The 27,159-nt window shown below is 42.9% G+C and overlaps 1 protein-coding gene across 16 annotated transcripts in view; it reads left to right on the top strand.

Moving 5' to 3' along the window:
• The window catches only part of LOC112264172 (diacylglycerol kinase zeta), a 137,067-nt gene that overhangs the window by 95,977 nt on the left and 13,931 nt on the right, over window positions 1-27,159 (top strand). For 12 of the 16 annotated variants that reach the window (XM_042330816.1, XM_042330819.1, XM_042330821.1 and 9 more), the window contains 9 exons: window positions 6,543-6,643; window positions 10,729-10,808; window positions 11,861-11,905; window positions 14,492-14,561; window positions 17,204-17,244; window positions 17,971-18,167; window positions 21,863-21,964; window positions 24,249-24,362; window positions 25,649-25,705. In XM_042330816.1, coding sequence (XP_042186750.1) covers window positions 6,543-6,643; window positions 10,729-10,808; window positions 11,861-11,905; window positions 14,492-14,561; window positions 17,204-17,244; window positions 17,971-18,167; window positions 21,863-21,964; window positions 24,249-24,362; window positions 25,649-25,705 — 807 coding nt within the window. The remainder of the gene's footprint in view (window positions 1-6,542; window positions 6,644-10,728; window positions 10,809-11,860; window positions 11,906-14,491; window positions 14,562-17,203; window positions 17,245-17,970; window positions 18,168-21,862; window positions 21,965-24,248; window positions 24,363-25,648; window positions 25,706-27,159) is intronic. The other 4 variants (XM_042330809.1, XM_042330815.1, XM_042330811.1 and 1 more) reach the window with 3 other exon arrangements.

The following is a 27,159-nucleotide window of genomic DNA, read 5'->3' as shown; positions in this document are numbered from 1 at the left end:
CATAGCAGTTCAGACGTCTTTTGTCCTCGTCTTGTCGTGTCCTGTATATATATATATTTACAACTTTTTTCACATACATTTTATTTTTATTTTCCATCAACTCATCTTCAAAACACTCTCCTGCAACCCGCCTCACCAATTTATATTTATAAAAAAGTATTATTTACCTCAAATCTGTAATCCTCCAAGAAGCTAGCCAGAAACTCCAAGAAGCTAGCCTGAAACCATCCAGAAGCTAATCCAGAAGCTAATCAGAAGCTAGTTCAGAAGCTAGTTAGCTTCTTTACTGGCAAATCGTTAGTATTCAGCTAACCATGGTTTGTGGTCATCAGCTATCCTTTAGCTCGAAAATCTATCGCCAGTTCTGTACGGCGCAGCGCGGCTCGGAACGGAACATACCGGACCAATTTTTCTCTCCATGTCCCTGGATTTCGACTGCTCTCTGGACATTCATACCCGGATCTCACAGCTAGCTAGCTGCTATCCGTGTGACTATCGGCCTTCGTCGATTCCGGAGCAAACATCAATTATTCCGGAGCTAGCCAGCTCTGTCAATCACTCCTGAGTTCCATCAATCACTCCTGGGCTGCAGTCACCTATCCGGACCCGTTTTACTGCCTACGCGGAGCCCCACCGGGCCTTCACAACTGGACTGCCGACGTTATCTACCCGAAGGAGATCCGGCTGGCTCCTCCGTCGCGACGTTACCTGAACGCCCATCTGCAGCCTGCTAACCGTTAGCTGTCTTACCGGCTGCTATCTGAATAGACAATCGGACAATTTATTTATTTTTATTATTATTATGTTTTCTTCTTGGGCCTCTATAACTATATCTATTGTTTATATTTTTGTTGTTGTTGTGTGATTTGGATTAATCCCCTCTACCACACGGAACCCCACTAATCTACTGACGGAACGCAAGAGGTGGCTAACAACAGACCTCCATCCTATGCTAGCTTGCTACCAATGGCCTGGCTAGCTGTCTAAATCGCCGTGACCCCCAACCAACCTCTCCACTCACTGGACCCTTTTGATCACTCGACTAAGCATGCCTCTCCTTAATGTCAATATGTCTTGTCCATTGCTGTTCTGGTTAGTGTTTATTGGCTTATTTCACTGTAGAGCCTCTAGTCCTGCTCACTATACCTTATCCAACCTATTAGTTCCACCACCCACACATGCAATGACATCTCCTGGTTTCAATGATGTTTCTAGAGACAATATCTCTCTCTTCATCACTCAATACCTAGGTTTACCTCCACTGTATTCACATACTACCATACCTTTGTCTGTACATTATACCTTGATGCTATTTTACCGCCCCCAGAAACCTCCTTTTACTCTATGTTCCAGACGTTCTAGACGACCAATTCTCATAGCTTTTAGCCGTACCCTTATTCTACTCCTCCTATGTTCCTCTGGCGATGTAGAGGTGAATCCAGGCCCTGCAGTGCCTAGCTCCACTCCTATTCCCCAGGCGCTCTCTTTTGACGACTTCTGTAACCGTAATAGCCTTGGTTTCATGCATGTTAACATTAGAAGCCTCCTCCCTAAGTTTGTTCTATTCACTGCTTTAGCACACTCTGCCAACCCGGATGTTCTAGCTGTGTCTGAATCCTGGCTTAGGTAGACCACCAAAAATTCAGAAATTTTAATTCCAAACTACAACATTTTCAGACAAGATAGAACTGCCAAAGGGGGCGGTGTTGCAATCTACTGCAAAGATAGCCTGCAGAGTTCTGTCCTACTATCCAGGTCTGTACCCAAACAATTTGAACTTCTACTTTTAAAAATCCACCTCTCTAAAAACGAGTCTCTCACCGTTGCCGCCTGCTATAGACCACCCTCTGCCCCCAGCTGTGCTCTGGACACCATATGTGAACTGATTGCCCCCCATCTATCTTCAGAGTTCGTGCTGCTAGGCGACCTAAACTGGAACATGCTTAACACCCCAGCCATCCTACAATCTAAACTTGATGCCCTCAATCTCACACAAATTATCAATGAACCTACCAGGTACCTCCCCAAAGCCTTAAAGACGGGCACCCTCATAGATATCATCCTAACCAACTTCCCCTCTAAATACACCTCTGCTGTCTTCAACCAAGATCTCAGCGATCACTGCCTCATTGCCTGCATCTGTAATGGGTCAGCGGTCAAACGACCTCCACTCATCACTGTAAAACGCTCCCTGAAACACTTCTGCGAGCAGGCCTTTCTAATCGACCTGGCCGGGGTATCCTGGAAGGATATTGATCTCATCCCGTCAGTAGAGGATGCCTGGATATTTAAAAAAATGCCTTCCTAACCATCTTAAATAAACATGCCCCATTCAAGAAATTTAGAACCAGGAACAGATATAGCCCTTGGTTCTCCCCAGACCTGACTGCCCTTAACCAACACAAAAACATCCTATGGCGTTCTGCATTAGCATCGAACAGCCCCCGTGATATGCAGCTGTTCAGGGAAGCTAGAAACCATTATACACAGGCAGTTAGAAAAGTCAAGGCTAGCTTTTTCAAGCAGAAATTTGCTTCCTGCAACACTAACTCAAAAAAGTTCTGGGACACTGTAAGGTCCATGGAGAATAAGAACACCTCCTCCCAGCTGCCCACTGCACTGAAGATAGGAAACACTGTCACCACTGATAAATCCACCATAATTGAGAATTTCAATAAGCATTTTTCTACGGCTGGCCATGCTTTCCACCTGGCTACTCCTATCCCGGTCAACAGCACTGCACCCCCAACAGCAACTCGCCCAAGCCTTCCCCATTTCTCCTTCTCCCAAATCCATTCAGCTGATGTTCTGAAAGAGCTGCAAAATCTGGACCCCTACAAATCAGCCGGGCTAGACAATCTGGACCCTTTCTTTCTAAAATTATCTGACGAAATTGTTGCCACCCCTATTACTAGCCTGTTCAATCTCTCTTTCGTGTCGTCTGAGATTCCCAAAGATTGGAAAGCAGCTGCGGTCATCCCCCTCTTCAAAAGGGGGGACACTCTTGACCCAAACTGCTACAGACCTATATCTATCCTACCGTGCCTTTCTAAGGTCTTCGAAAGCCAAGTCAACAAACAGATTACCGACCATTTCGAATCTCACCATACCTTCTCTGCTATGCAATCTGGTTTCAGAGCTGGTCATGGGTGCACCTCAGCCACGCTCAAGGTCCTAAACGATATCTTAACCGCCATCGATAAGAAACATTACTGTGCAGCCGTATTCATTGATCTGGCCAAGGCTTTCGACTCTGTCAATCACCACATCCTCATCGGCAGACTCGACAGCCTTGGTTTCTCAAATGATTGCCTCGCCTGGTTCACCAACTACTTCTCTGATAGAGTTCAGTGTGTCAAATCGGAGGGTCTGCTGTCCGGACCTCTGGCAGTCTCTATGGGGGTGCCACAGGGTTCAATTCTTGGACCGACTCTCTTCTCTGTATACATCAATGAGGTCGCTCTTGCTGCTGGTGAGTCTCTGATCCACCTCTATGCAGACGACACCATTCTGTATACTTCCGGCCCTTCTTTGGACACTGTGTTAACAACCCTCCAGGCAAGCTTCAATGCCATACAACTCTCCTTCCGTGGCCTCCAATTGCTCTTAAATACAAGTAAAACTAAATGCATGCTCTTCAACCGATCGCTACCTGCACCTAACCGCCTGTCCAACATCACTACTCTGGACGGCTCTGACTTAGAATACGTGGACAACTACAAATACTTAGGTGTCTGGTTAGACTGTAAACTCTCCTTCCAGACCCATATCAAACATCTCCAATCCAAAGTTAAATCTAGATTTGGCTTCCTATTTCGCAACAAAGCATCCTTCACTCATGCTGCCAAACATACCCTTGTAAAACTGACCATCCTACCAATCCTCGACTTTGGCGATGTCATTTACAAAATAGCCTCCAATACCCTACTCAACAAATTGGATGCAGTCTATCACAGTGCAATCCGTTTTGTCACCAAAGCCCCATATACTACCCACCATTGCGACCTGTACGCTCTTGTTGGCTGGCCCTCGCTTCATACTCGTCGCCAAACCCACTGGCTCCATGTCATCTACAAGACCCTGCTAGGTAAAGTCCCCCCTTATCTCAGCTCGCTGGTCACCATAGCATCTCCCACCTGTAGCACACGCTCCAGCAGGTATATCTCTCTAGTCACCCCCAAAACCAATTCTTTCTTTGGCCGCCTCTCCTTCCAGTTCTCTGCTGCCAATGACTGGAACGAACTACAAAAATCTCTGAAACTGGAAACACTTATCTCCCTCACTAGCTTTAAGCACCAACTGTCAGAGCAGCTCACAGATTACTGCACCTGTACATAGCCCACCTATAATTTAGCCCAAACAACTACCTCTTTCCCAACTGTATTTAATTTTTATTTATTTATTTATTTTGCTCCTTTGCACCCCATTATTTTTATTTCTACTTTGCACATTCTTCCATTGCAAAACTACCATTCCAGTGTTTTACTTGCTATATTGTATTTACTTTGCCACCATGGCCTTTTTTGCCTTTACCTCCCTTCTCACCTCATTTGCTCACATTGTATATAGACTTGTTTATACTGTATTATTGACTGTATGTTTGTTTTACTCCATGTGTAACTCTGTGTCGTTGTATCTGTCGAACTGCTTTGCTTTATCTTGGCCAGGTCGCAATTGTAAATGAGAACTTGTTCTCAACTTGCCTACCTGGTTAAATAAAGGTTAAAAAAATTAGATGTTGTCCTGCCAACTGTTTTGCAACATACTGCAGTAAGAAACATATACGACTTGTGTTGTTGTTGTCAGGTGTCTATTGTCCTTGAACAGAATGGTAAGCTATAGTCGCAACATTGTTTTTGAATCTCCCACACACTGCGAACAGGTCACATTCGTCACAGATCACAACTGTTTTCATGAATATATAATCATCCTTGAAGCCATCGCGATGACAAACGGAAGGGGGGAAAGCAGCGTTGAACACCTCTGGCTTCTCTCAGGCTGCTGTGCATGTGAGCCCAGGTTGTCAGAGTGTTGTGGTTGGAGGTTGATCCCCTGTCATCAGCTTGTGTTAATGCTCTTCCCGGGTGACAGCCGTTCATTAAACTTATACCGTCATTTATTTCCATATTTATTTATTTTGTATCTCTCAGCCGAGATGTTTCCAACTCCCAAATAGTTTACTAAGTTAGAAATGAATATGGAAAGTAACTGATTATGTACAGTTTAACGGTGTATTGAAATCAAGCATAGGTTATGGAATAATCTTTCTTGTGTGTCAATTTGACATGATTTGGTTGTTTGAAACTCAGAGTTCCTACAAATATGTACACTGAACAAAGATACAAACGCAACATGTCAATTGTTGGCCCCATGTTTCATGAGCTGAAATAGATCCCAGAAATATGCCATACTCTATGCACACATTTGTGCGCACATTTGTTTATATTCCTGTTAGTGGGCATTTCTCCTTTGCCAAGATAATCCATCCGGGTGTATTATATCAAGAAGCTGATTAAACAGCATGATCATTACACAGGTGCACCCTGTGCTGGGGACAATAAAAAGCCACGCAGTTTTGTCACACAGCACAATGCCACAGATATCTCAAGTTTTGAGGGAACATGCATTTGGCATGCTGATGGCAGGAATGTCCATCAGAGCTGTTGCCAGAGAATTTAATGTTCATTTCTCTACCATAAGCCTCCTCCAATATGATTTTAGAGAATTTGGCAGTAAGTCCAACTGGCCTCACCACCGCAGACCACGTGTAACCACGCCAGCCCAGGACCTCCACATCCGGGCAAGTGGTTTGCTGATGTCAACGTTGTGAACAGAGTGCCCCATGGTGACCGGTAGGGTTATGGTATGGGAAGGCATCAGCCATGGACAACGAACACAATTGCGTTTTATCGATGGTCATTTGAATGCACAGAGATACCGTGACGAGATCCTGAGGCCCATTGTCGTACCAATCATCCACCGCCATCACCTCATGTTTCAGCCTGATAATGCACGGTCCCATGTCTGTGCACAATTCTTGGAAGCTGGAAAGTTCTTCCCAGTTCTTCCATGGCCTGCATACTCAACACAAATGTCACCCATCGAGCATGCTGTGGATCGATGTGTACGACAGCATGTTCCATTTCCCGCCAATATCCAGAAACTTCGCACAGCCATTGAAGAGGAGTCTGACAACGTTCTACAGGTCACAATCTACAGTCTGATCAACTCTATGCAAAGGAGATGTGTTGCACTGCATGAGGCAAGTGGTGGTCACACCAGATGCTGACTGTTTTCTGACCCATGCCCATACCTTTTTTTATAAAGGTATCTGTGAACAACAGATGCATATCTGTATTCTCAGTCATGTGAAATCCGTAGATTAGGGCCTAATAAATGTATTTCAATTGACTGATTTCCTTATATGAACTATAACTCAGTAAAATCTTTGAAAGTGTTGCGCTTATATTTTAGTTCAGCGTAATTCCAATTTTTGCGAGATGGTACCCAAATGGCTATGCTTCTTCTGTTGTCTTCCTCAGCCAGCAGCCCTTCCCAGAGAGGTTAAGGATCCGGGTGAACCGTATTAGCATGCACGACTATGAGAACCTACATTACGACAAGGAGAAACTCAAAGAAGCCTGTGAGTATTCCATCTCTATCTAATGCACTGTAACTCCATCATCCTTCAGGTGTCCACCAGCCTGTTCAAGGAGAAATGCAGCAGGCCCATGAGTACAGCTTCATGCAGGGATGTTACTGCGAGCCAGAGCTGTTTTCAGTGATGTAGAACTCTGTAGTCTACACATTTTAGTTGTGTTTATTGCCGTGCAGGTGAATTTCAAAATGGAAGGCTTGTTTTGGAGAGTTAAATCCTGGACATATGCACTGCAAGGGAACTGAGCCAGTTGAAGATATACTACACGTGTCCTTGTGCCATTTTAGGGGCCGATTCCCTTTTTATGCACGTTTCTCTCTACGTGTATTCTGACCTTGAATTTAAGCATGAGAAAAGCATGCTATTTCCCTGCTATTTGTTTGGGGTGGAGATTGAATTAATTAAGGTGTGACAGTGGTGTGTCAACAGATACGGCATATTCTGATCTAATTTCCTAATAATTCTACCAGTTCCAAGTGGAAAAAGCATTTACTTCATTTTTTCCCACTAGAAATAATACCATTCTCCATGCACTGTAATTGACAAATTGATGAGTGCTAGATAAAGGAGTAATCAATTTGGATAAGGGAATTGTAAATATAAATGACACTTGTTTTAGAACTATTTGACCTTATAATCGCTGGAGACAAATGTGAAGCCTGTCATATGGAAGAAAACGGAAGCATATCAACTTTCCCACGGTAAAGTTTATGAAATGCTGTGACATTATGCCTAATTTTAATTGTACTGCCTTTTAACGTGCAGGGATGGGCACGCGCTAGTGTCTTAATTATTTCCTATTATTTATCATGTTAAATATTAGCCACTATCATAATCGACCGTCAGTAGACCTGAAAACCACACATATTTTAACTGCCAAATAGTTCCCTTCAGCTGGTAGGGCCTACATTATCATTCCATTTATTTACGTTGTTTCGTTTACTTTCATCTGCTTCCTCTGTAAATGATGTCACAGCCATGTGGTTGTTACAGAGGATCATTAGTAACATTTGATCATGTAAAAAAAAGAAAAGTATGCCAATTAAATCGTTATGGAGCGGATCGCAGACCAAGCCGTTTGAACCCGACATGTGGCGCAATACTTGGCTGTGTCATCACACAGTTCCATAGTTAGTGTGGGCAATAGACAAGGGTATATCCTACACTATTCTCCCTATTGTAATTCTATGAACACTAATCTTCCAACATCACAATGGATTAAATAACTAAATGTGGCAATGTTCAGAATTTATCAAACCAGTGTTTTCTTTCTTTCATGCGTAAAGGCTCTCCAATCCTGTTTTTTAGGATTCATAAATACTTTCCTAAACCTAAATAATCTACTGAAACAGAGATGAATATGCATATATTTATATTCTAGTGAGTCTGACAAAATTAGAACTTAAAGGTACACCGTATTTAAAGGGATGGCTTAAGATAGATGTGCTGAAAAGCCTATTGAAGGAAAACTCTACGAGAAAATCTGTTGGCCAGCAAGTGGGAGGGTTTTCAGCGGCTGAATGAAATGTATTGAGCGCGCGCAAGGGAACCACGCCCGCAAAGCCTGTTTACGCACCTGTATAAAGTAAGTCTGAATAGCAACTACTGAGAAGTGTGTAGGAAAGGCATCCATTTCCTGAGTCTCAATCCGCCCCTTGCTGAACTGTCAGCAAGAGTGTTTATCACTTCTCGTTAGTGAAATGGACTCTAAATCTACACAGCGACTGCATAGACTCTGTCACTGACAAACGTAGGTTAGCACAAATATATTTCATTTGGAAAGACACACCAGGCTCTTGATCACCCCTTTTAAGGATGCCGCCATCAACTAGCCTCGCTAAATACAAAGGAAAAGGAAGTCCCTTTTGATTTATATGGTACTTAGCAGAAACCCCACAGAGATGGAACTCTTTCATTTTCTCCCTTCCTGGCTCCTCCTGGAGGGGGAAGCGGGTGTTGGCTCCAGGTTTTGCTATCCGTCCACCTTGAAACCCTCCTCCCATCCCCGTCAGGCCGCTCAATTGCTATGAGTTTATCAGTGTGGGCCTCCCTGCATGTGACTTTGGCTAGTATGACTGTGAGGCGATAATGAGGTAGCTACCCATTACTGTCTCTAATGGAGGCCCAGGGGCCGACGCGGTAATCACCTCCATAATCACCTCCATAGCACAGCTAGAGCCCCCCCCCCCTCTTAATTGTTCTCACATTCGCATCCTCATGCACAAACCTAACTATTCCAGACACTGTCTTAGACTGTTTGTTAGGTCTTTCCTTCTTAAAACAAAGTTTGTTTGTTTTGTCTTAAAACAAAACAAAAACAGTGGGCAGCATTTGTTTGGACTAGACTTTTGAAGGCTGTTGTTCAGGAAGTTAGGCGGTACTGAAGTTGTATATGATAATCCTCTTCAAACACATCCGCAACAATTAACTGGCCCCAAGTTATGTAACTCTGATATGCAAGTGACGCTGTTTGGGGCTGTTTCTAATGGCACAAAACCCAGCTGCTGTGGACCGACCTTGTTGTTGGATATCTCCAAAGAAGTATGTGAAATAAGAAAGTATGATGAATGTATTCAGTTCTTACTGAACTCTTGCAATTATATAGCCTCGTATTTCCATCCCGATGACCGCTGTGGAATTCATGTAGTGAAACCGAATGTAAACTCGCAGAAGTTCCTGAGTGGAGGTTCGGGGCTAGCAATTATAATACCGGGCGGAAAATCTCCCAGTAGGTTTTGATTCTCAGGCATAATTGGTGGAGGTCAGGACAGTTTTCTAAGAGTACATACCATTCTGTTCACGGAACGCTGAAAGTAGTTTACTCTTTGTTTTCCACCACTAGATGTCAGAACATGCAACTAAAAGAAAAGATGTGCTTTTAAACCTGAAGTACACTTTAACTAGTCTAGAAATACATTCAATGTCCATATGAAACTGTCATACGGTGGTCCAATAACGTACTTTGTACATAATGCACCCTCATGCTTGCTGACATTACAAGAGAATTCCAAGGCTGTTTTTGATAGGCTAAAGTGAACAATCATTCTGTCATTCAATTTGCACATAGTTTAGCTTCATTCTGGACATCACACTCCGACTCTCTCTGGCTGAATCAAGTTAGGCCCCCGATGTTTCACATGGATCTTGAGGTACAAATGATGTTAGCTGTCATAGCTGAGGTTAATACTCTATGCTCTCGTCGCTGATGTCAAAATATAGCACGCGGCTGCTACCACGTTAGGCAGTTGTCTCGGTTGCCTGACACCTATAAAGAGCTTAGACAACCTCACTGTTGCAGAGTGAGGAAAGCAGAAGGGGGGAGAAGAAGAAGCCGAATTGAATTGGAGACAGACTGTTCCAGGGTTGCTAGGCAACAGCACATTCCTCGGTGGAGAAATCTGCCTGCTTTTCCCTCTTTCCGCCTGTAAAACTTGCTGCTCAGTGCCACTTTTTCAATTCACAAATCTCAGCCTGATAGTCCACGAGTCTTTCACTTCTGTTCTTACCGCTAAAGAAGGCCCTGTGAAAAGCGGACATTCATGATCACATAATGTGGTTTTGATGCACTCCCTGATACACAGTGTATCTGCTCTCTCAACTGCTGCCCAGTTGTACTTTAGCCCTAATTGCCTGTCTCTAGTTTAGCACAAATCAATGGGCATGGGAATGAATCACAAACATGTCACCAGACAGTTTGTCCTCTTGCAGACATCAAATTTAGAGAATTTTTCCTCTTATTGTTTTGTATTGCTATTTGGTTTACATACTTCGTCTACTTTGACAGCCGTTTCAAAGGGGTTTGAATTCACTAAGTGCATTGGACTTTGCGTGGCACTCTATGAAACACATCCAGGAAGCCCTAGTCTAAAATATCTTTGATCTATTGCCAACAAAAGGAACTTCCCCCAAACTATTCTGGGTTTGAGTTGATAAAAGGACACAATCCGTCTCTTGTAGCTTGTGTCTATGAGCTACCTGTGGACCTAGCTGTAGAATGGTTTTTCATGGCTCGATCCCTGGGCGCCTGCAGCAGTGTTTTACAGCATGTTGTCTCTCATCTCTCCCCACAGCTATCCCACTGGGACTTATCGTTGTCCCGGGTGACAGTGACCTGGAAACATGTCGCTCCCACATCGAGAGGCTCCAAGAGGTGAGAAATTAAGGAAGGAGGGGGTGGGGGGCAGCGAGAAGGGGACAGAGGAGAGAGTCTGGGTTGATGAGGTAGATGGAACTCTGGGTAAAGGAGAGGGGTAAAGCTGATGAATGACAGGAAAGAACAAGCCGGGGGGGGCAGAGAACATAAAGACAAAGGAGCTGGGAGGACTCAGAAATGTCTGTAATGGAGGACAATACAGGCAGAGAGTAGAAAAAGACAAAAGGGGGTAGGACTGAGCTAATACCATAAGAGGATGTGGGAAATAATTCTGATGAAGTTGTGATGGTGCAAGAGATGAAGGAAGAGAGTAGGTTAGAAGAGGAGGAAGGAACTTGCTGATGTCGAGAGCGATTAGGCTGGTCTACGGTGGCTCATCTGGACAGACAAGCCCAAACCTGTCTTTAGGATGGGAAAGGATTGCATGTGTGGTTGTTTGTGAATGGGGGAGACTGCAATTCTGCCAGAAAATGACATCCTTGCCCCTCTAGCTACCTCGCTGTCCCTTTTGGCTCAAAACCCATTGAAATAAATAGTGCATGAAATTTGTTGCCGATTAGCAGCACCACCTCTTTGCAATCATTTGATTATTATGTTCCTCCTTATTTTGAACGACAATCCCTCAACGGCTGTCCCTCATTTGTTGCTGTTTTCATCAGCTTACGTCGTAAGAAAAGGCTGAAATCATATTTAGGTTTTATCTGCTACTAATGGAGGCTTGATGACTAAAATACTGTTGCAGAATGGTAATTGCTTCTGTAATATGTGTAATCATCCACGTTCATTATATGTTACTCTCAAAAACATATGATCACCAAACAATAAAGTAGTACTCATAGCACACAACAAGGCTGCATAAATTGAGGGGGGATGCTTCTCCCACTACATTCAACCCATTTTCTGCAATCCAAAACCAGTCATTATAGTAGCTTCGAGACGAGATGCTTATTTTCCTATCCGCATGTGGCGACTTATTTTAGGTAGGGGCATTAGACAGGAAGGAGAGTCTCCATTTGCGGGATTACAGTGTTTTTGGGGCTATTCCACAGGACTTCATCTCCATTCATCCCTCCTTCAAACGACTGGTGCTTCAGGTTGGTAAAACGAGACAGGGCATGGGAGTCTGTGGCATGGAAAGGAACAAGTCTGAAAAGGAAACATTCCCCTAATTAAAAAAACGACCTTTCAGATCACAGAATACATTTTACATGGACATTTTAGTCATTTAGCAGACGCTCTTATCCGGAGCGACTTTCACAGACTGAGCAAACACAGACGGAAACAAACACAGACGGAAACAAACACAGACGGAAACAAACACAGACGGAAACAAACACAGACGGAAACAAACACAGACGGAGCAAACACAGACGGAAACAAACACAGACGGAAACAAACACAGACGGAAACAAACACAGACGGAGCAAACACAGACTGAAACAAACACAGACGGAAACAAACACAGACGGAAACAAACACAGACGGAAACAAACACAGACGGAAACAAACACAGACGGATACAAACACAGACGGAAACAAACACAGACGGAAACAAACACAGACGGAAACAAACACAGACGGAAACAAACACAGACGGAAACAAACACAGACTGAGCAAACACAGACGGAAACAAACACAGACGGAAACAAACACAGACGGAAACAAACACAGACGGAAACAAACACAGACGGAAACAAACACAGACGGAGCAAACACAGACGGAAACAAACAGACGGAGCAAACAATAACCATCAAATATAATCTAATTCAAAAAACAAGGATGAGGCCTTTTATCATCACCATGTTATTTTCTATGAGAACACACTGTTTGAGTACGTGATACGTACTGTAGGCTTAAAGTCCGAAGAAAACACTTGTCAAACCTGTCCCTCCCTGTGCATAACCGTCAGACACATACGGTACAAAGACAGCGCCGAAGCCACACTTCTCATGGTTGCATTAGGTGTTTTACTTGGAATTGTGTGTTTTGATCAGCTCTTCCGTTGCTTATTTTTGGCTCCCAAGAAAATAATATACTGCTCACGTCCTGTAGGTCCTTGTTGGCTTAAAAACAAACAAGCTATGCAATCCGTCAAAGGTGTATGGCATCAATATTCAAATGTCACTTTTACAAAGTGATTTCACCACGCGCTCTTACCCAGAGAGCGAGAGGTTGAGGGTAGATGCTGCGACTGGCCGTCTCCGGTGATAACCACACACTCCTCCCAGCTACCCTGGCCCTCCTTTAGATCCCTATTCACAGCTTAGCCAAACCGTCTCCATAGTGGGAATAGCTGAATAATAGTACTCAGGAGACCCTTTTTCCCCTCTTGTCTATCTGTAGTGGCCCTGTTCCCCTATGCAAACCAACCCAGATTTGTCCCTCTGGGAAGAGTTTTTCTACTTGTTCCTCGGTGCCCCGAAGCATGTTTTAGATGTGTTTGTACATGTGTTGTGATTGTGAGTGTTTACTCTCTCTCCCTTTCTGTGTGCATGAGAGACATCGTAATCAGGAATATGTTTGCCTGTGATTTTTGTACGCAGCAAGCAATCCAATGTTTAAGAAACTGCTGAAGTTATGGTTGCTTTGGCTATGTTATTGCAGTTAGTAATACTTTTGCTGAAATATAAGAGAGCACTACAACCTAGACCAGTTAGTGGACTAGTTGATACTGTCTCGTTTGGTGGTTGCATGTTTTGGGTTCACTGTTCGAGACCATGAAAAGTCTGGTGTTCCTTAGATTGGATACCTTGTGTCCACGATTGTCTTTGTTTGTTTGTGTAGGTGTGTGTTTTTCTTGTAGGTGGTATCTAGTATTTGTGCTCTATGCTAAGCATGATCTTTCAGCGTAGTTCCTCAGTGCATGTGTCATAACATTCTGTACACTGTTATCCTCCGGTTCCCCTTGGAAGTTAGATGGACTGGTCAAGTTTACCTTCAGATGGGAAATCAGTAGTTGGTTTTCCTGACCACAGTTCAACTGATCAGGAAAAACTCTCAGCCCTAGTTTTAGCCTATAACTGTAACTTGGGCCTGGAGTTTTCCTGTCCAAGGCATGGCCCTAGAAATGACTTATGTTGTTGTCGTCACATTCCAACAGGCCTCTTTAAGTCTGAACATTGAATAGACAAAAGTCCTTTTGTGGCTTGCCTCAGCCCATTTTCCTCTAAACATTCACTTACCTTCAAGATCAAGTTCTGAAGAGGATTATGTCAATGTAACTCATTGCATAAGGTCACTGGACTATGGTACCTTTTTTAGAAAAGCTTGGGTTAAGGACAGTTCAGCCAATGCACAGAACAGTGACCAAGGAAAGAATTGTTGGTCTTCGGACCAAGGATTCTGTGACTGAGGAGGGAAAACACCTGCCCTCTTAAACTCATGGAACTCTATATGAAAGAGTAGGGGAGGGGTTAATATGCTGGACCCTTTCAGTGAACTCACTGCCCAGAAAAGTACTTTTCATTTCAAAAAGCCTGTCTGAACACAAGACTCAGGGCCTGTAAATCTTGCCCTACATCCAGCAGAAAAGGTTTTTATTATTTGAGTCCTCTGTTTTTTTTTCAATGGACCAGTAAGTTGGACAAAACAGAGTCAAGGCCTTCCAGTCTCATTTATGTTTAGTCTATAGAGCAGGCTGTTGTGGAACTAATCTCATTGGTCCCATTTCTTTCTCAGGAGGATGATGGAGCTAAATCAAAGACCCTTTCCTCGCAGAAGCTTTCGCCAAAGTGGTGCTTCTTGGACTGTAAGTACCACTTCTTATAAGGAGCGCTGCTATTGATTCCTTACACTTTCTATAGTGAAGTATTCCTCTTGTGCCTCCTCTTTTTAGTCCCCCGTCTATCTTCGGCGTTTTAAGAGAGAGCGCTTGACATAATCTGATCATTGCAAGTGGGAGCCTCCCATCTCTTACAGGTCACTGTTTTCTTGGTTCATTCACCACAGAATTTCATGTTTTGTCAAGGTAGACTTAATATGATAGAACAGTGCTGTTTTATGACCTTACGATTGGTGCGTCAGTGCATTTCTTCTGCAGGATAAAGATTCACATTTACATTACAAGCAAATATGCACAGCATAGATTGAGTTAATGTTCAAAACGCAGGTTTTGAGGATAATTTTAACATTTGTTTTCGGTTATTGTTTTGAAGAACTGAAGCTAGGTAGATCAACCTACAGAACAGAATTGAACGCAGCTGTGCTGTGTTTCTGTGTGAATTAGGCTCTGCCAATTCAATTTAGCCGAGCTCCACATTAACATTAATTTAGATCAACAGCTCTCGTGCAAAGATACAGAAATCAATTCAATAATACTGTCACTGATTTACTTTGAATGTTTCTGCTCTGTTGCATAGCAGAAAAGGGAATCCTCTGGGCAGACTTCAATGCTTGCCTGTGAGATATTCTTAAGCATACAGTTTATCATCATTCTGTCAATAATCTGTAGTACCGTAACAATTGTCAGTGATTCTGCATGTCTTGTGAATCCATGGCCCTTTTTACGTATATCCAACACTTTTCTTGTTGAGTTTTATCAAACCATCGTTTATTCCACTGACAGCCCACAGTTCCCATGAGGAGAAAAAATGCATTTTGCAGTATAATGAATTACATGTTATGTGCATTGCTAGGAATAGCTATGCATTGCCATACATGACACAGTTTACATAGATGATGTACACTTGCTGCTCATCAGTCACTCCACCAGCAGTGAAACTCAAAATCTTCCATCTCCTCACACTGGACTGATATGATAGCTGATCTCTGAAGGCATTCATTGTTTGAATGCTAAGTTAATTCACTTACTAACTAGCGATAGTTGGTAGAGAAAGGAGGGATTTAGAATCTACAGGCCAAAATGTTCTTGAGCTTTTCAAAGCTTAATTAAATCCCATAGCTGCTCCATTGAAATCAGGACAGATGAGCTTCTATTCACTGGTAATAAAACAGCCCAAATCTTAAAGCTCAGTCCAAAAAAAAAGACAGTTGTAAAGGTCTCGTGTGGAGAAATTATAATTGTTTTCTCTCTCTCATCAAAACAGCGTGGCTAATTCTTGATTAGAGGCATAGCAAGTGAATTCCAGCTGCGTTCTGATATGACTGATTATTTAATTAGTACGACGGGGGGGGGGACCACATCATAACTTTTGATACATTCTGATAAGGATGAAGAATGAACACCTTCCCAGATATGTAGGAGAAGCTGAGAAACATGCAGTACACAGACCTGCCTTTAAAAACCTTCAACTAATCTAATCTTCTGGGCAAACTTCATGTGCTTGTCTGTGAGATGTTCTTAAGCATATAGTTTTTTAAATTTTTTAATTTAAGTTGGGTTATTCTGCCCAGTGAAACTGGCAGAAATTGAATTTGCAGCGTCTGTGGAGGACAGAGGGGTCTTTTTCTTGGCATCTTTTGAGTAGAGAGGAAGAAGCCTGGCAGATCGACTTAATTCCAGAGCACACCTCCTTTGAGTCTGCTCCCACTGGGCTAGGGAAGAGCTCACTTCCACTTCCTCAGACAGAATGGCAGCGTGAAGCTTAATTACTGGTACAGTCCAACAGTACGGGGCTGGCGGCTGGATGGAGAGGAGAGGGGTGAGACAGTTAGTTTAGTGGAATTTCTGCTGACTGGCGGGAGATGACCATCTGTAGAAAGTACTTGATCGCTAGACCACAACCATGTGAAGAAGTTTTCCCCCACACGCTACTTCCCTTGTCTTAGTTTTTACCCTGAGATGCAGTGTTGTCCATACTCATGAGTCTTTAAAGAGTGTGTTTGATTTTCTTTTGAAGAGCACATACAATTCTATTTACATATGATGATATCCGGTCTCCTGTGAATCTGTTTGTAACTAGTTGGCAGGCGACAGTGTGAGATGATCGGTACAGTCCCCTAACACCCTGCGAACTGAATGTGTCTTTTGAAAAGGCAATGGGTTTATCATAACTTACTTGATTTGCAGTAGGGTTTGTCCACTGTTCATTGCCTAAGGACATGGTTAGTAAATCTTTTGTCATTTTGTCTCATCTAGAATTACATCCACTACCAGAACCCTTTGACTCTCCTTGTAATGTCCCCAAGTCACTGGGCCAATTATGTGTCCCTATCCTCCCACTTGTTCTGTTTTCATTATGCAGGTTACCCATCTTTTCCTTCATTTAACAACATGTGGCAAAGGCATGGTGCGCTTTGGAGCTGGTTGTAATCAGGTCAACGCTTTGATTAAGCTCCTGCACAGTTACCAGCCCTTTCTGGCCTCATTAGAACACTGTGTGTGTGTGTGTGTGTGTGTGTATGCGTACACGCCAATGTTCATATTATTTACTCAATAAACCTCATACTTTTTATACGTTTCATTTTTTTCCCGTCTTGTCTTCCTTCTAGCCACAACTGCAGATCGATTTTACAGAATTGATCGTGCTCAGGTGAGTGTGTGCCATTATATATAATAACACATTCAGTGATGGAAAAAGTATCCAATTGTCATACTTGAGTAAAAGCAACGATACCTTTTTTAATAGAAAATGACTCAAGTAAAAGTGAGTCACCCAGTAAAATTCTAGTTGAGTAAAAGTCTAAAAGTATTTAGTTTGAAATATACTTAAGCATCAAAAGTAAATGTAATTGCTCAAATATACTTCGGTATCAAAAGTAAAAGTATAAATAATGAGATATTTCTTATATTAAGCAAACCAGATGGCATATTTACTGATAGACAGGGGCCCCCTCCAACACTCAGACATAATTTACAAATTTACATGTGTGTTTAGTGAGTCCTCCAGATCAGAGGCAGTAGGGATGACCAGGGACGTTCTCTTGATAAGTGCATGAATTGGACCAAAGTCCTTCCCTGCTAAGCATTCAAAATGTAACGAGTACTTTTGAGTCTCACAGAAAATGTATGGAGTAAAAAGTACATTATTTTCTTTAGGAACATAGTGGAGTAAAAGTAATCAAAAATATAAAAAGTAAAGTACAGATACCCCCAAAAACTATTTAAGTAGTACTTTAAAGTATTTTTACACCACCGAATACATGGATTATGCAGAGTAATGGAACACCTATAAAAAAGCAAAATAAACAATAAGTAACATTTTCAGTGGCCATTACGATCTCTACATAAGTAGTTCTGGTTTCTCTCTCCATAACAGGAACACCTAAACTATGTGACCGAGATATCCCAAGACGAGCTCTTCATCCTGGACCCTGAGCTGGTCGTCACGGAGACGGTGAGCACCTCACCAGGGATGCCTGATCTGGTTGATTCTTCTGGTGAATTTCCAGAGGCGTCGAGCAAGTTTGCCTTCCCGTCCTCCTCCTCGTCTCCTCCCCCCTCACCGGGACCCAGGTAAGAGACGCAGCTGCTGCTCACAGCTTCTAATTTGAATTTCTGTCGGAGATCATTTTAGAGCACTAGATAAAGGATGAGTCACGAGCTTGATGGGGGGGGTTGAGCTTTATGGATGAGCTTTAGGGGGGGGTTATAACAGTGAATGCACACCAGGTAATTTACTATGAACCCGTCTGTTTTCAAGTGGTTTCTGGCGGGTGCTGTTTTGACAGGCTGGAATAGTGTAGTAATAATCATACCGGAGTGCCCCAGGTCCAGGACACAAAAATAAAGGCTGAGAAACCGTGGGCTGAATCTGTGTCTGGACATGAACGCTGTTACACAATAAAACTGCACACTCCTCACGGAGGCCATGCTGATTTTGCCCTGCTGAATTATTACTGAGGCGGTAGGGTTGAATGCAGAGGCCATGCTCGCCCATTAACCCCCACACACACATTAAATCTATGAATCATTTGAGTTCTAACCACTGGACTGTCTCCATAATCACCCTAGGAAGGAGAAGGGCCATACTCACCTGAATTCAGAGTGACCTTTAGAAATGCTCCACCTCAGAGCATAGGACTGTGTCAGCAGGGGAGAAGATCCAGGGTTGAAATACCGTTACTGTAAGCCTTGCTACGGTACACGCGTCAACTTAACAAAGAGAGAAGCCCCGGCCATTGTCTGTTCATGGCTGAACAATACAAAAGTGTTCCCTACGTTGCTAACAGTTTGGAAAAAGCATGCAGCTCCACGACTCCACTACTAGCTGTATGTTCATCTTTTTAGAAGAAGGACGTCTGTGCGCCAGGTGTGGACATTTCTGTAATCTTCCACAGTAAATCCCCTGCACATTTTGTAGCCCTCTGTGAATGACTCAAGCCATGCACACGGAAAGAGTCAACCACGTTATCCAAGTAATACCATTCACGTTAAAGTGTTATACAATTGAACACGAGAAGGAATAAACTGCCGTGATGAGCTTGTCATTTCATACCTGCTGTGCGTTCATCAATACTTCCTAAAATCATTTTCAATATACATCAGAAGCTGTCAGTCATTTAAAACCTCCCTTAAATCTCCCTGTCAGTCTAGCTTATCAACTTGTATTGCTCTTTATGCTTTTCATATTGTACAGTAGAGGATTTTCTGTAGAGTTCTGTTCTACAGTAACGTCACCTTAGTTGGAAGTCTCTCTTCGCTAAACTTTCGCTCAGGCCCCTGTCCCCCGTCCATTTAGGGATTTAAGGAGCGGTTTTGATGAAGAGGGGGTGTGGCAACAGGTTCATGGAGTTCAAACATGGCAGAGGCAGATCCTAACACGGCCCACACGTTCCGCCTCCAAAGTAAACATGGTGGGACTATATCTGAGGGCGTGTAGGATTGTAGCCTCTCTCTCCCTCTCTTCCCCTCTGTGGTCTATTGGCACGTCTTCCACAGACTGTCTTTTGATGCTTTCAAAGCAGAGGCCACATTATTTTTGCCATGTTCTCTCACGCTGCTGGCCAGGACTTGAAATAGAATTCCTAATAAAAGGCCATTTCGGATCCTTGACAGGCTGTGACAGGGTTTTTTGGGTGTCTTTTTCAGGTCCTGCAGTAGTAGTTACAATGCTTGGAACAGGAACACCTGGACAGTGATGTTTGGAAGTTGTACTGTGTTGAAGGCAATTTGCCATAGATGAATGCCACCTTAGTCTCTTGGCAATGTATCAAATTATCAAAGGAATTTTTAAGATGATGAACATCCTAACTTACATTATTTGCATCCTTTTTTTCAGAACCAATTCATTTGCTGAACTGATATTGTACCATTTCTTAACTCTTCCTGCTACTGGCTCTGAAGATCCCTGGCTTCTTTGTCCTCCTTTCCCTAATCAGAGATCAGTTTAAATGTACAGTTGAAGTCGGAAGTTTACATACACTTAGGTTGGAGTCATTAAAACTAGTTTTTCAACCACTCCACAAATTTCTTGTTAACAAACTATAGTTTTGGCAAGTCGGTTAGGACATCTACTTTGTGCATGACACAAGTAATTTTTCCAACAATTGTTTACAGACAGATTATTTCACTTATAATTCACTGTGTCACAATTCCAGTGGGTCAGAAGTTTACATACACTAAGTTGACTGTGCCTTTAAACAGCTTGGGAAATTCCATAAAATGATGTCATGGCTTTAGAAGCTTCTGATAAGCTAATTGACATCATTTGAGTCAATTGAAGGTGTACCTGTGGATGTATTTCAAGGCCTACCTTCAAGCTCAGTGCCTCTTTGCTTGACATCATGGGAAAATCAAAAGGAATCAGCCAAGACCTCCACAAGTCTGGTTCATCCTTGGGAGCAATTTCCAAATGCCTGAAGGTACCACGCTCATCTGTACAAACAATAGTACGCAAGTATAAACACCATGGGACTATGCAGCTGTCATACCGCTCAGGAAGGAGACGCATTCTGTCTCCTAGAGATGAACGTACTTTGGTGCGAAAAGTGAAAATCAATCCCAGAACAACAGCAAAGGACCTTGCTGGAGGAAACCGGTACAAAAGTATCTATATCCACAGGAAAAGGAGTCCTATATCGACATAACCTGAAAGGTCACTCAGCAAGGAAGAAGCCACTGCTCCAAAACCACCATGAAAAAGCCAGACTATGGTTTGCAACTGCACATAAGGATAAAGATCATAGTTTTTGGAGAAATGTCCTCTGGTCTGATGAAACAAACACAGAACGGTTTGGCCATAATGACCATCGTTATGCTTGGAGGAAAAAGGGGGAGGCATGCAAGCCGAAGAACACCATCCCTACCGTGAAGCACGGGGGTGGCAGCATCATGTTGTGGGGGTGCTTTGCTGCAGGAGGGACTGGTGCACTTCACAAAATAGATGGCATCATGAGGATGGGAAATTATGTGGATATATTGAAGCAACATCTCAAGACATCAGTCAGGAAATTAAAGCTTGGTCGCAAATGGGTCTAACAAATGGACAATGACCTGAAGCATACTTCCAAAGTTGTGGCAAAATGGCCTAAGGACAACAAAGTCAAGGTATTGGAGTGGCCATCCTATAGAAAATTTGTGGGCAGAACTGAAAATGCGTGTGCGAGCAAGGAGGCCTACAAACCAGACTCAGTTACACCAGCTCTGTCAGGAGGAATGGGCCAAAATCCACCCAACTTATTGTGGGAAGCTTGTGGAAGGCTACCTGAAATGTTTGACCCAAGTTTTTTATTTTTATGTAAAGGCAATGCTACCAAATACTAATTGAGTGTACTTCTGACCCACTGGGAATGTGATGAAATAAATAAAAGCTAAAATAAATCATTCTCTCTACTATTATTCTGACATTTCACTTTCTTAAAATAAAGTGGTCATCCTAACTGACAGAGGATTTTTACTAGGATTAAATGTCAGGAATTGTGTATTTGGCTAAGGTGTATGTAAACTTCCGACTTCAACTGTGTATATATATATATATATATATATATATACAGGAACAATTCAGGGATGTTTTACTTTATATATATATATATATATATATATATATATATATATATATATATATATATATATATATAAAATGTTTTTAAAGTAAAACATCCCTGAATTGTTCCTGTTCTCTCTCTCCTTCCTCCCATCTGCCCTTCCTTCTGCCCTACTTTCCCTCTTCCACTCCTCTTCCTCTCTGTGCCCTTTCCTCTTACCATCAGTCCCACCAGCCCCCAATCGGACAGCGAGGCCATGGCCGTCAGACACAAGAAATCCCACTTCTTCTTCTCTCCCTCCGGCTTCCCCTTTCCTGTCAGGAAGAGGTATCGATCTGTCCTTCCTTCCTGTTCACCTCTCCTTTCCCCCTCCTCCTTAACTTACCTTGTCCTCCCAAGATTGTTTACTCAGCCCATGGACTTGTCTCTCCCTATAGCCATGCAATATTTTTTATTTTTACTTGGATGTAGCAGGGGTTTCTGGGTCCTTGATATAAGCCTCTAGAGTGATCAACACACTAAGTCCAAGATCTTTGTGGGTGGAACACATTCAAGCTCATGGAAAATAAGGTTTACACTGGCAGAACGCAGTTTAACAACAAAGTGTGTACTGTTTTGCTTTATTTTCCTCAATATATAACATTTGAATCATTTGAAAATAGATGCTTCTGTAAGCCATGTGTGTGTTGCCAGGGCAATTGGTTTGATTTCAAATGCAAAGTTGATTGTGTGGGTGGGAATGGGTGGAGGAGGATGAATGTGGGAGGTGATGAGCAAAAACCCAGCGTTCCCTTTGGATTGGGAATGAGTACAGTGCCAATTTGCCTCACTGCTTATGTTCCACTCCCACCTTCTTTAGAATCAAGATTCTATTTTACTTCATGAAATGGAGAAAATCACACATGCTCACAATAGAACTTCACAACTGAGATCGGGGGTGAGAGGTGATCTCTCCCAATCTGATTATCCATTTGGCATTTGACGCTATTGTCTTGTCAGAGAGTAGGTTCAGGCTTGTCAGAGAGTAGGTTCAGGCTTGCCAGAGAGTAGGTTCAGGCTTGCCAGAGAGTAGGTTCAGGCTTGCCAGTGAGTAGGTTCAGCTCCAAACGAGACATGGGGAATTGGCGAGTCATGATGCATTCACGAGTCATGATGCTCTCTAATAATATTGTCGTTTCCTGTGTTCAATGCTCTTCCTTTGTCACAATGGAAGCTTTGTTTTAAGTACTTCCACGGTCCTGGAAATAACGTACAAGCTAGTCCTGCTGTGCATCTTTCTTTATTAGTTAAAGATGTCAGCTTTAGATATTTTGGAAAACAGTCTATTAATTTGATGTCCGAGGCTTTCATCGTCTTTGTTTGTCATATGATCAGAATTTCATAAATCCCCAATCCGATTTGAACAGACACTGTAATGTGTATGCAGCTGTGCACATCTCTGCACACAAGTGCAGACTGTTCACTCCTGAGAATCTCTACATTTTCTAGGCTCTGCACATCCCTGGTTCAAGTCCTGCCAATCAACTTTTCCCCCTGCAAAAGCATCACTATTTTAGTGAGTTTCTGACTTTCCCCCAATTGATCTGAACAGCATCCCTACTCCTATATTCCGAAATATTTGACCCATAAAAATTTGAACAGCTTTTGCATGTTCTTTTAGCATTGCAGACACTTTTCCCTGTATGCTGGGTGTCTGCTCTTTGTTCCTCTGGTCCTGGTTGGTAGTCAGACAGATGAATGTGGGAGAGGTGGAGCAGGTTGGTGGTAGACAGACAGACCCAGGCACCACAGCGTATTTCGGATCATTGCTCTCCACAACAAGACCCCAAGTGATTGAAATAATGATCCGCGCCCCACTTCTGCTCTTTTGTTGCAGCTCTTCAGTTAGAATGGAATATAAGACGTTCAATCCTACTAGAACTAAGCCATTATTGGTTGCATTAACAATTTAACACCATTTTATCATTTTAACACTCTTTTGACCTTAGTGGGGGGAAATAAGCTTCAAAGCAAGTACTGTTAGGCGCTGGATGACAGGAACATTTATATTGCATGTTCGTGTCTTCATTAACTGCAACTTTCTACCATTAGGAGAAATCTTATCTTCCACAGTATCTCAAACCGTCTTATTTGTTCTTTAGACCCCATCATTCTATAATTCTGTCTCATATACACAAGCGCTCTCTTTTTGCTTATTCACTCTGCTCCCAATAGTGGGAATGTTCTGGTTTCAATCTTCCACAATGGGTTCATCTATACAGCGTGTACCTTCTTTTTGTTGTTGTTGTGTATTTGCACTAGATCCCCCAGCAATATAAACACACTTTATTGTTATATATACGGTGCCCACTTCTGATGTACCCTAGCTTTAATATTATAATAAGAAAAGGCTTAAATGTTTACCGCGCTTCAGGACCCAGCGGGAATAGAAACGGTGGTCTAACTACTCTGACGTTCCATAGTGTATCCAATGTGTGATGTCCTTCTAGGCCATCTCGGACCTCGTCGTTTCTTATTTCTTATGCATGCTGTGTCTCTCCCTCTTTTCTCTCTATTTCTCTCTCTCTATTTCTCTCTCTCTTCCCCTCTCTCTTCCCCTTCTCTCTCACAGGATCACGGAGCTCCAGAAGACCACCCAGAGGAAGCGAATATCCAGCGACAGCTCGGTGGTGGAGGCACTGGCACACAGCAGCTCCCTCAGGTCCAGTAAGCCTGCCCTCACCAGGTGAGAAGAGAGACTAAAACGCAGGGGTGGTGCCCCCCCCAATAGAGGCAGCCGCCAATCTCCCAAATCACAAATTACAGCTTTGATTTTTGTTCTTGTAACACACTTCTATCTTTGAAGCTACTTAACATAGAAATTCAAACAATGCAGCTAGCCATACTAGCCTCCCACTATGCCATTGTAAGAGGGCTTTAAACACCGTGTTTAACTTCCACTGTGTGTAGGTCCGGCAGTGCCGGGCTGTTTTAAGCCATTGCCATATCCCTAGCAGGGTGTGATATGCTCAGGAGTAGAATGAGGCTGGGTCATTATCGGACAGAACTGGTGTAGCCTCCATTCCCTTTCCTGTCACGCTCGTCTGGAATGAGTAGGAAGGGGTCAGACGTTAGAAAAGGGTCTTGCCTGTGACACTGTTAGAGTATGGTTCCATGCAGATGTACAAATCTACTTAGGCCAGGATTTGTTCCATGGCGTATTCTGCGGTGTCACTGGGTCAATAAAGCGCCATACTGTACCATTCTATTTTTTTGCAAGGAAATGCATTCTTCACAGTGGAGATGTCACGGTCCATCATTTCAGAAAAGTGTTATGGTTCACCTCCGTGAGTCTCGTGAAACAGAGATGACAAGCAGTGAAATGCTGCACATGAAAACAAACTGTTTTTGCTTTCATAATGTCATCCATTCTTAAACGTTTATGAACTGAGAATGGTTTGTAGGACTTGTTTTTAGTGCTAATCGTGCTTTGTTTATATTACCTCCCTATATTGGGGCCAGAGAGAAGGAGGGAAAATGGCAGAGTGTATAACAGCATCCGCCAGACTCGCCCTTCCTAATTGAATCTGCCATGAAATATATAGACATTAGGCTGCTCTTTGATATTGTGGCCACGCCAACGGCAGGGACCGTGAGGCTCCATGGTTGCTCGTCACCACATACAATACAGGCACTGGATCCCATTTTGCCATGGCACAATGAAGGTAATATTGGAAAATGAAACTAAAGGATGAAGCCCTACTATTACTTTGAGTGAAAGTGCACTTGCTGTAAGTTTTGCATACCGCAACTCGTATTTTCAAAAAAACATTTGCAGCTGATGAACTTAAAAACTCGACCGTACCATCTCAATGCCGATAACACATTCTCGAAATGAGGATTTGGTTGTAGAGGCTTTCCAGTTGTTTCTGTTTTTATTGTTTATCTTGCCTGTTTACACATTTATAATTTCTGTGCTCATCTGTTTAGTTTTTTTCGTCCATCCATTATTTTTTTAATGTTGTCTTAAAGGGCAGGATGTATCCATCGGTCTAACACTACTGCAGCTGATTTCAACCCAACATTGAGGTGAGATCAAAGCCCCCTTTCACCACATTCACTTTCTTTCTCTTCACCAAGTCACTTTCTCGATTCTGCCCGTAGCACACTCTGTCACACCAGAATGCATTTACTTAGCAACGTTTCTGATTACTAGAACCTTGGTCTGGAGTCGATACAATATCACAGACGTCAACACAATGTGCCAGACATGTCATGTTGTCCACTACTATCCCAGTGAAGAGAGAGAATCACATCTTTGAAACTGAATTTCTGAAGGATTTTTTTGGACAATGTAATCACCTTCCCAGCTTGGCAGGATGCTAGTGAGAATGTGGGGATGGCATTCAGCTGCTGATGAAACCATATGGCACAAACAGGCCCATGTGCTCCCTCTCACTGTCATCGTGCCCCATTCCCTAGAGAGAGAGAGAGAGAGAGAGAGAGAGAGAGAGAGAGAGAGAGAGAGAGAGAGAGAGAGAGAGAGAGAGAGAGAGAGAGAGAGAGAGAGAGAGAGAGAGAGAGAGAGAGAGAGAGAGAGAGAGAGAGAGAGAGAGAGAGAGAGAGAGAGAGAGAGAGAGAGAGAGAGAGAGAGAGAGAGAGAGAGAGAGAGAGAGAGAGAGAGAGAGAGAGAGAGAGCTCACAGACAGGCACATCCTCCCATTTTGATTTTACAATGAATTATCTGTCATTGTTTTGCCACTCGTGTTTTTCAGCGACGCTAATTCACTGTTGATTGAGTCTCGTCTGGAGGCAGATTTGCATGATGGATGCTCTCCATGTCCACTGAGATGACTAATGAGAAGTTACATCTTCTGAAAGCTGTCATGTGTGAAGCACTGCAAAGCCACGCCAAACAGGAGCCGCATGAAATTGCCCAGAATATTAAGTTTTGCTTGTCACTTCAGTGATCTGCCAAACAGACTGATTAATGTATTTTATAGCTTTTCCTTGCCAGATATTTTCCTGTGTTATGCTTCCCTGTCGTGCAATTATAATTATTTCCAATGTCGTAATTCATTTGAGATGTAGAGCTTTTTTTGTTTCTTGATGTCCAGGTAAAATGCTTAGGATGCTAGCAAGGGCTTTGGTTTTATATCGAAAGGGTAATTAGTCAGTTATCAGCTAGTCTTAAAAGAGAGGGTATTTGAGCCTTGATACAAAGCAAATCACTGTCAGCTTTTCTTCTGATGTTATGTTCAACAAATCCGCTTAAATGAGCATGTAACATCGACTGAGGTTATAAGCTGCCACATTTCTGTTCTTTATTCACTGTATTTTGTAATGATAGTGCTCAACTGAGCGTAATGCAAGTTCCTCCTAGAAAAGGAGGTTGTTATTTGTAGAGTGTGTTTTGGCTGCATGGACCATAGAAGGAGGCAACAGAATTTTGATGGAAACCTTGTTTTTACCATTCAATAAATACTGTAGGGAGCTCTGGTACACCGGAGCGCACAGTCCAGCATGCATCAAAACATCCTGAA

This window comes from Oncorhynchus tshawytscha, linkage group LG12 (genome assembly GCF_018296145.1).
Source record: "Oncorhynchus tshawytscha isolate Ot180627B linkage group LG12, Otsh_v2.0, whole genome shotgun sequence".
NCBI classification, from domain to species: Eukaryota; Metazoa; Chordata; class Actinopteri; order Salmoniformes; family Salmonidae; genus Oncorhynchus; species Oncorhynchus tshawytscha.
The sequence above is the reverse complement of the archived record's forward strand: the minus strand, read 5'-3'. Positions and strand labels throughout refer to the sequence as shown.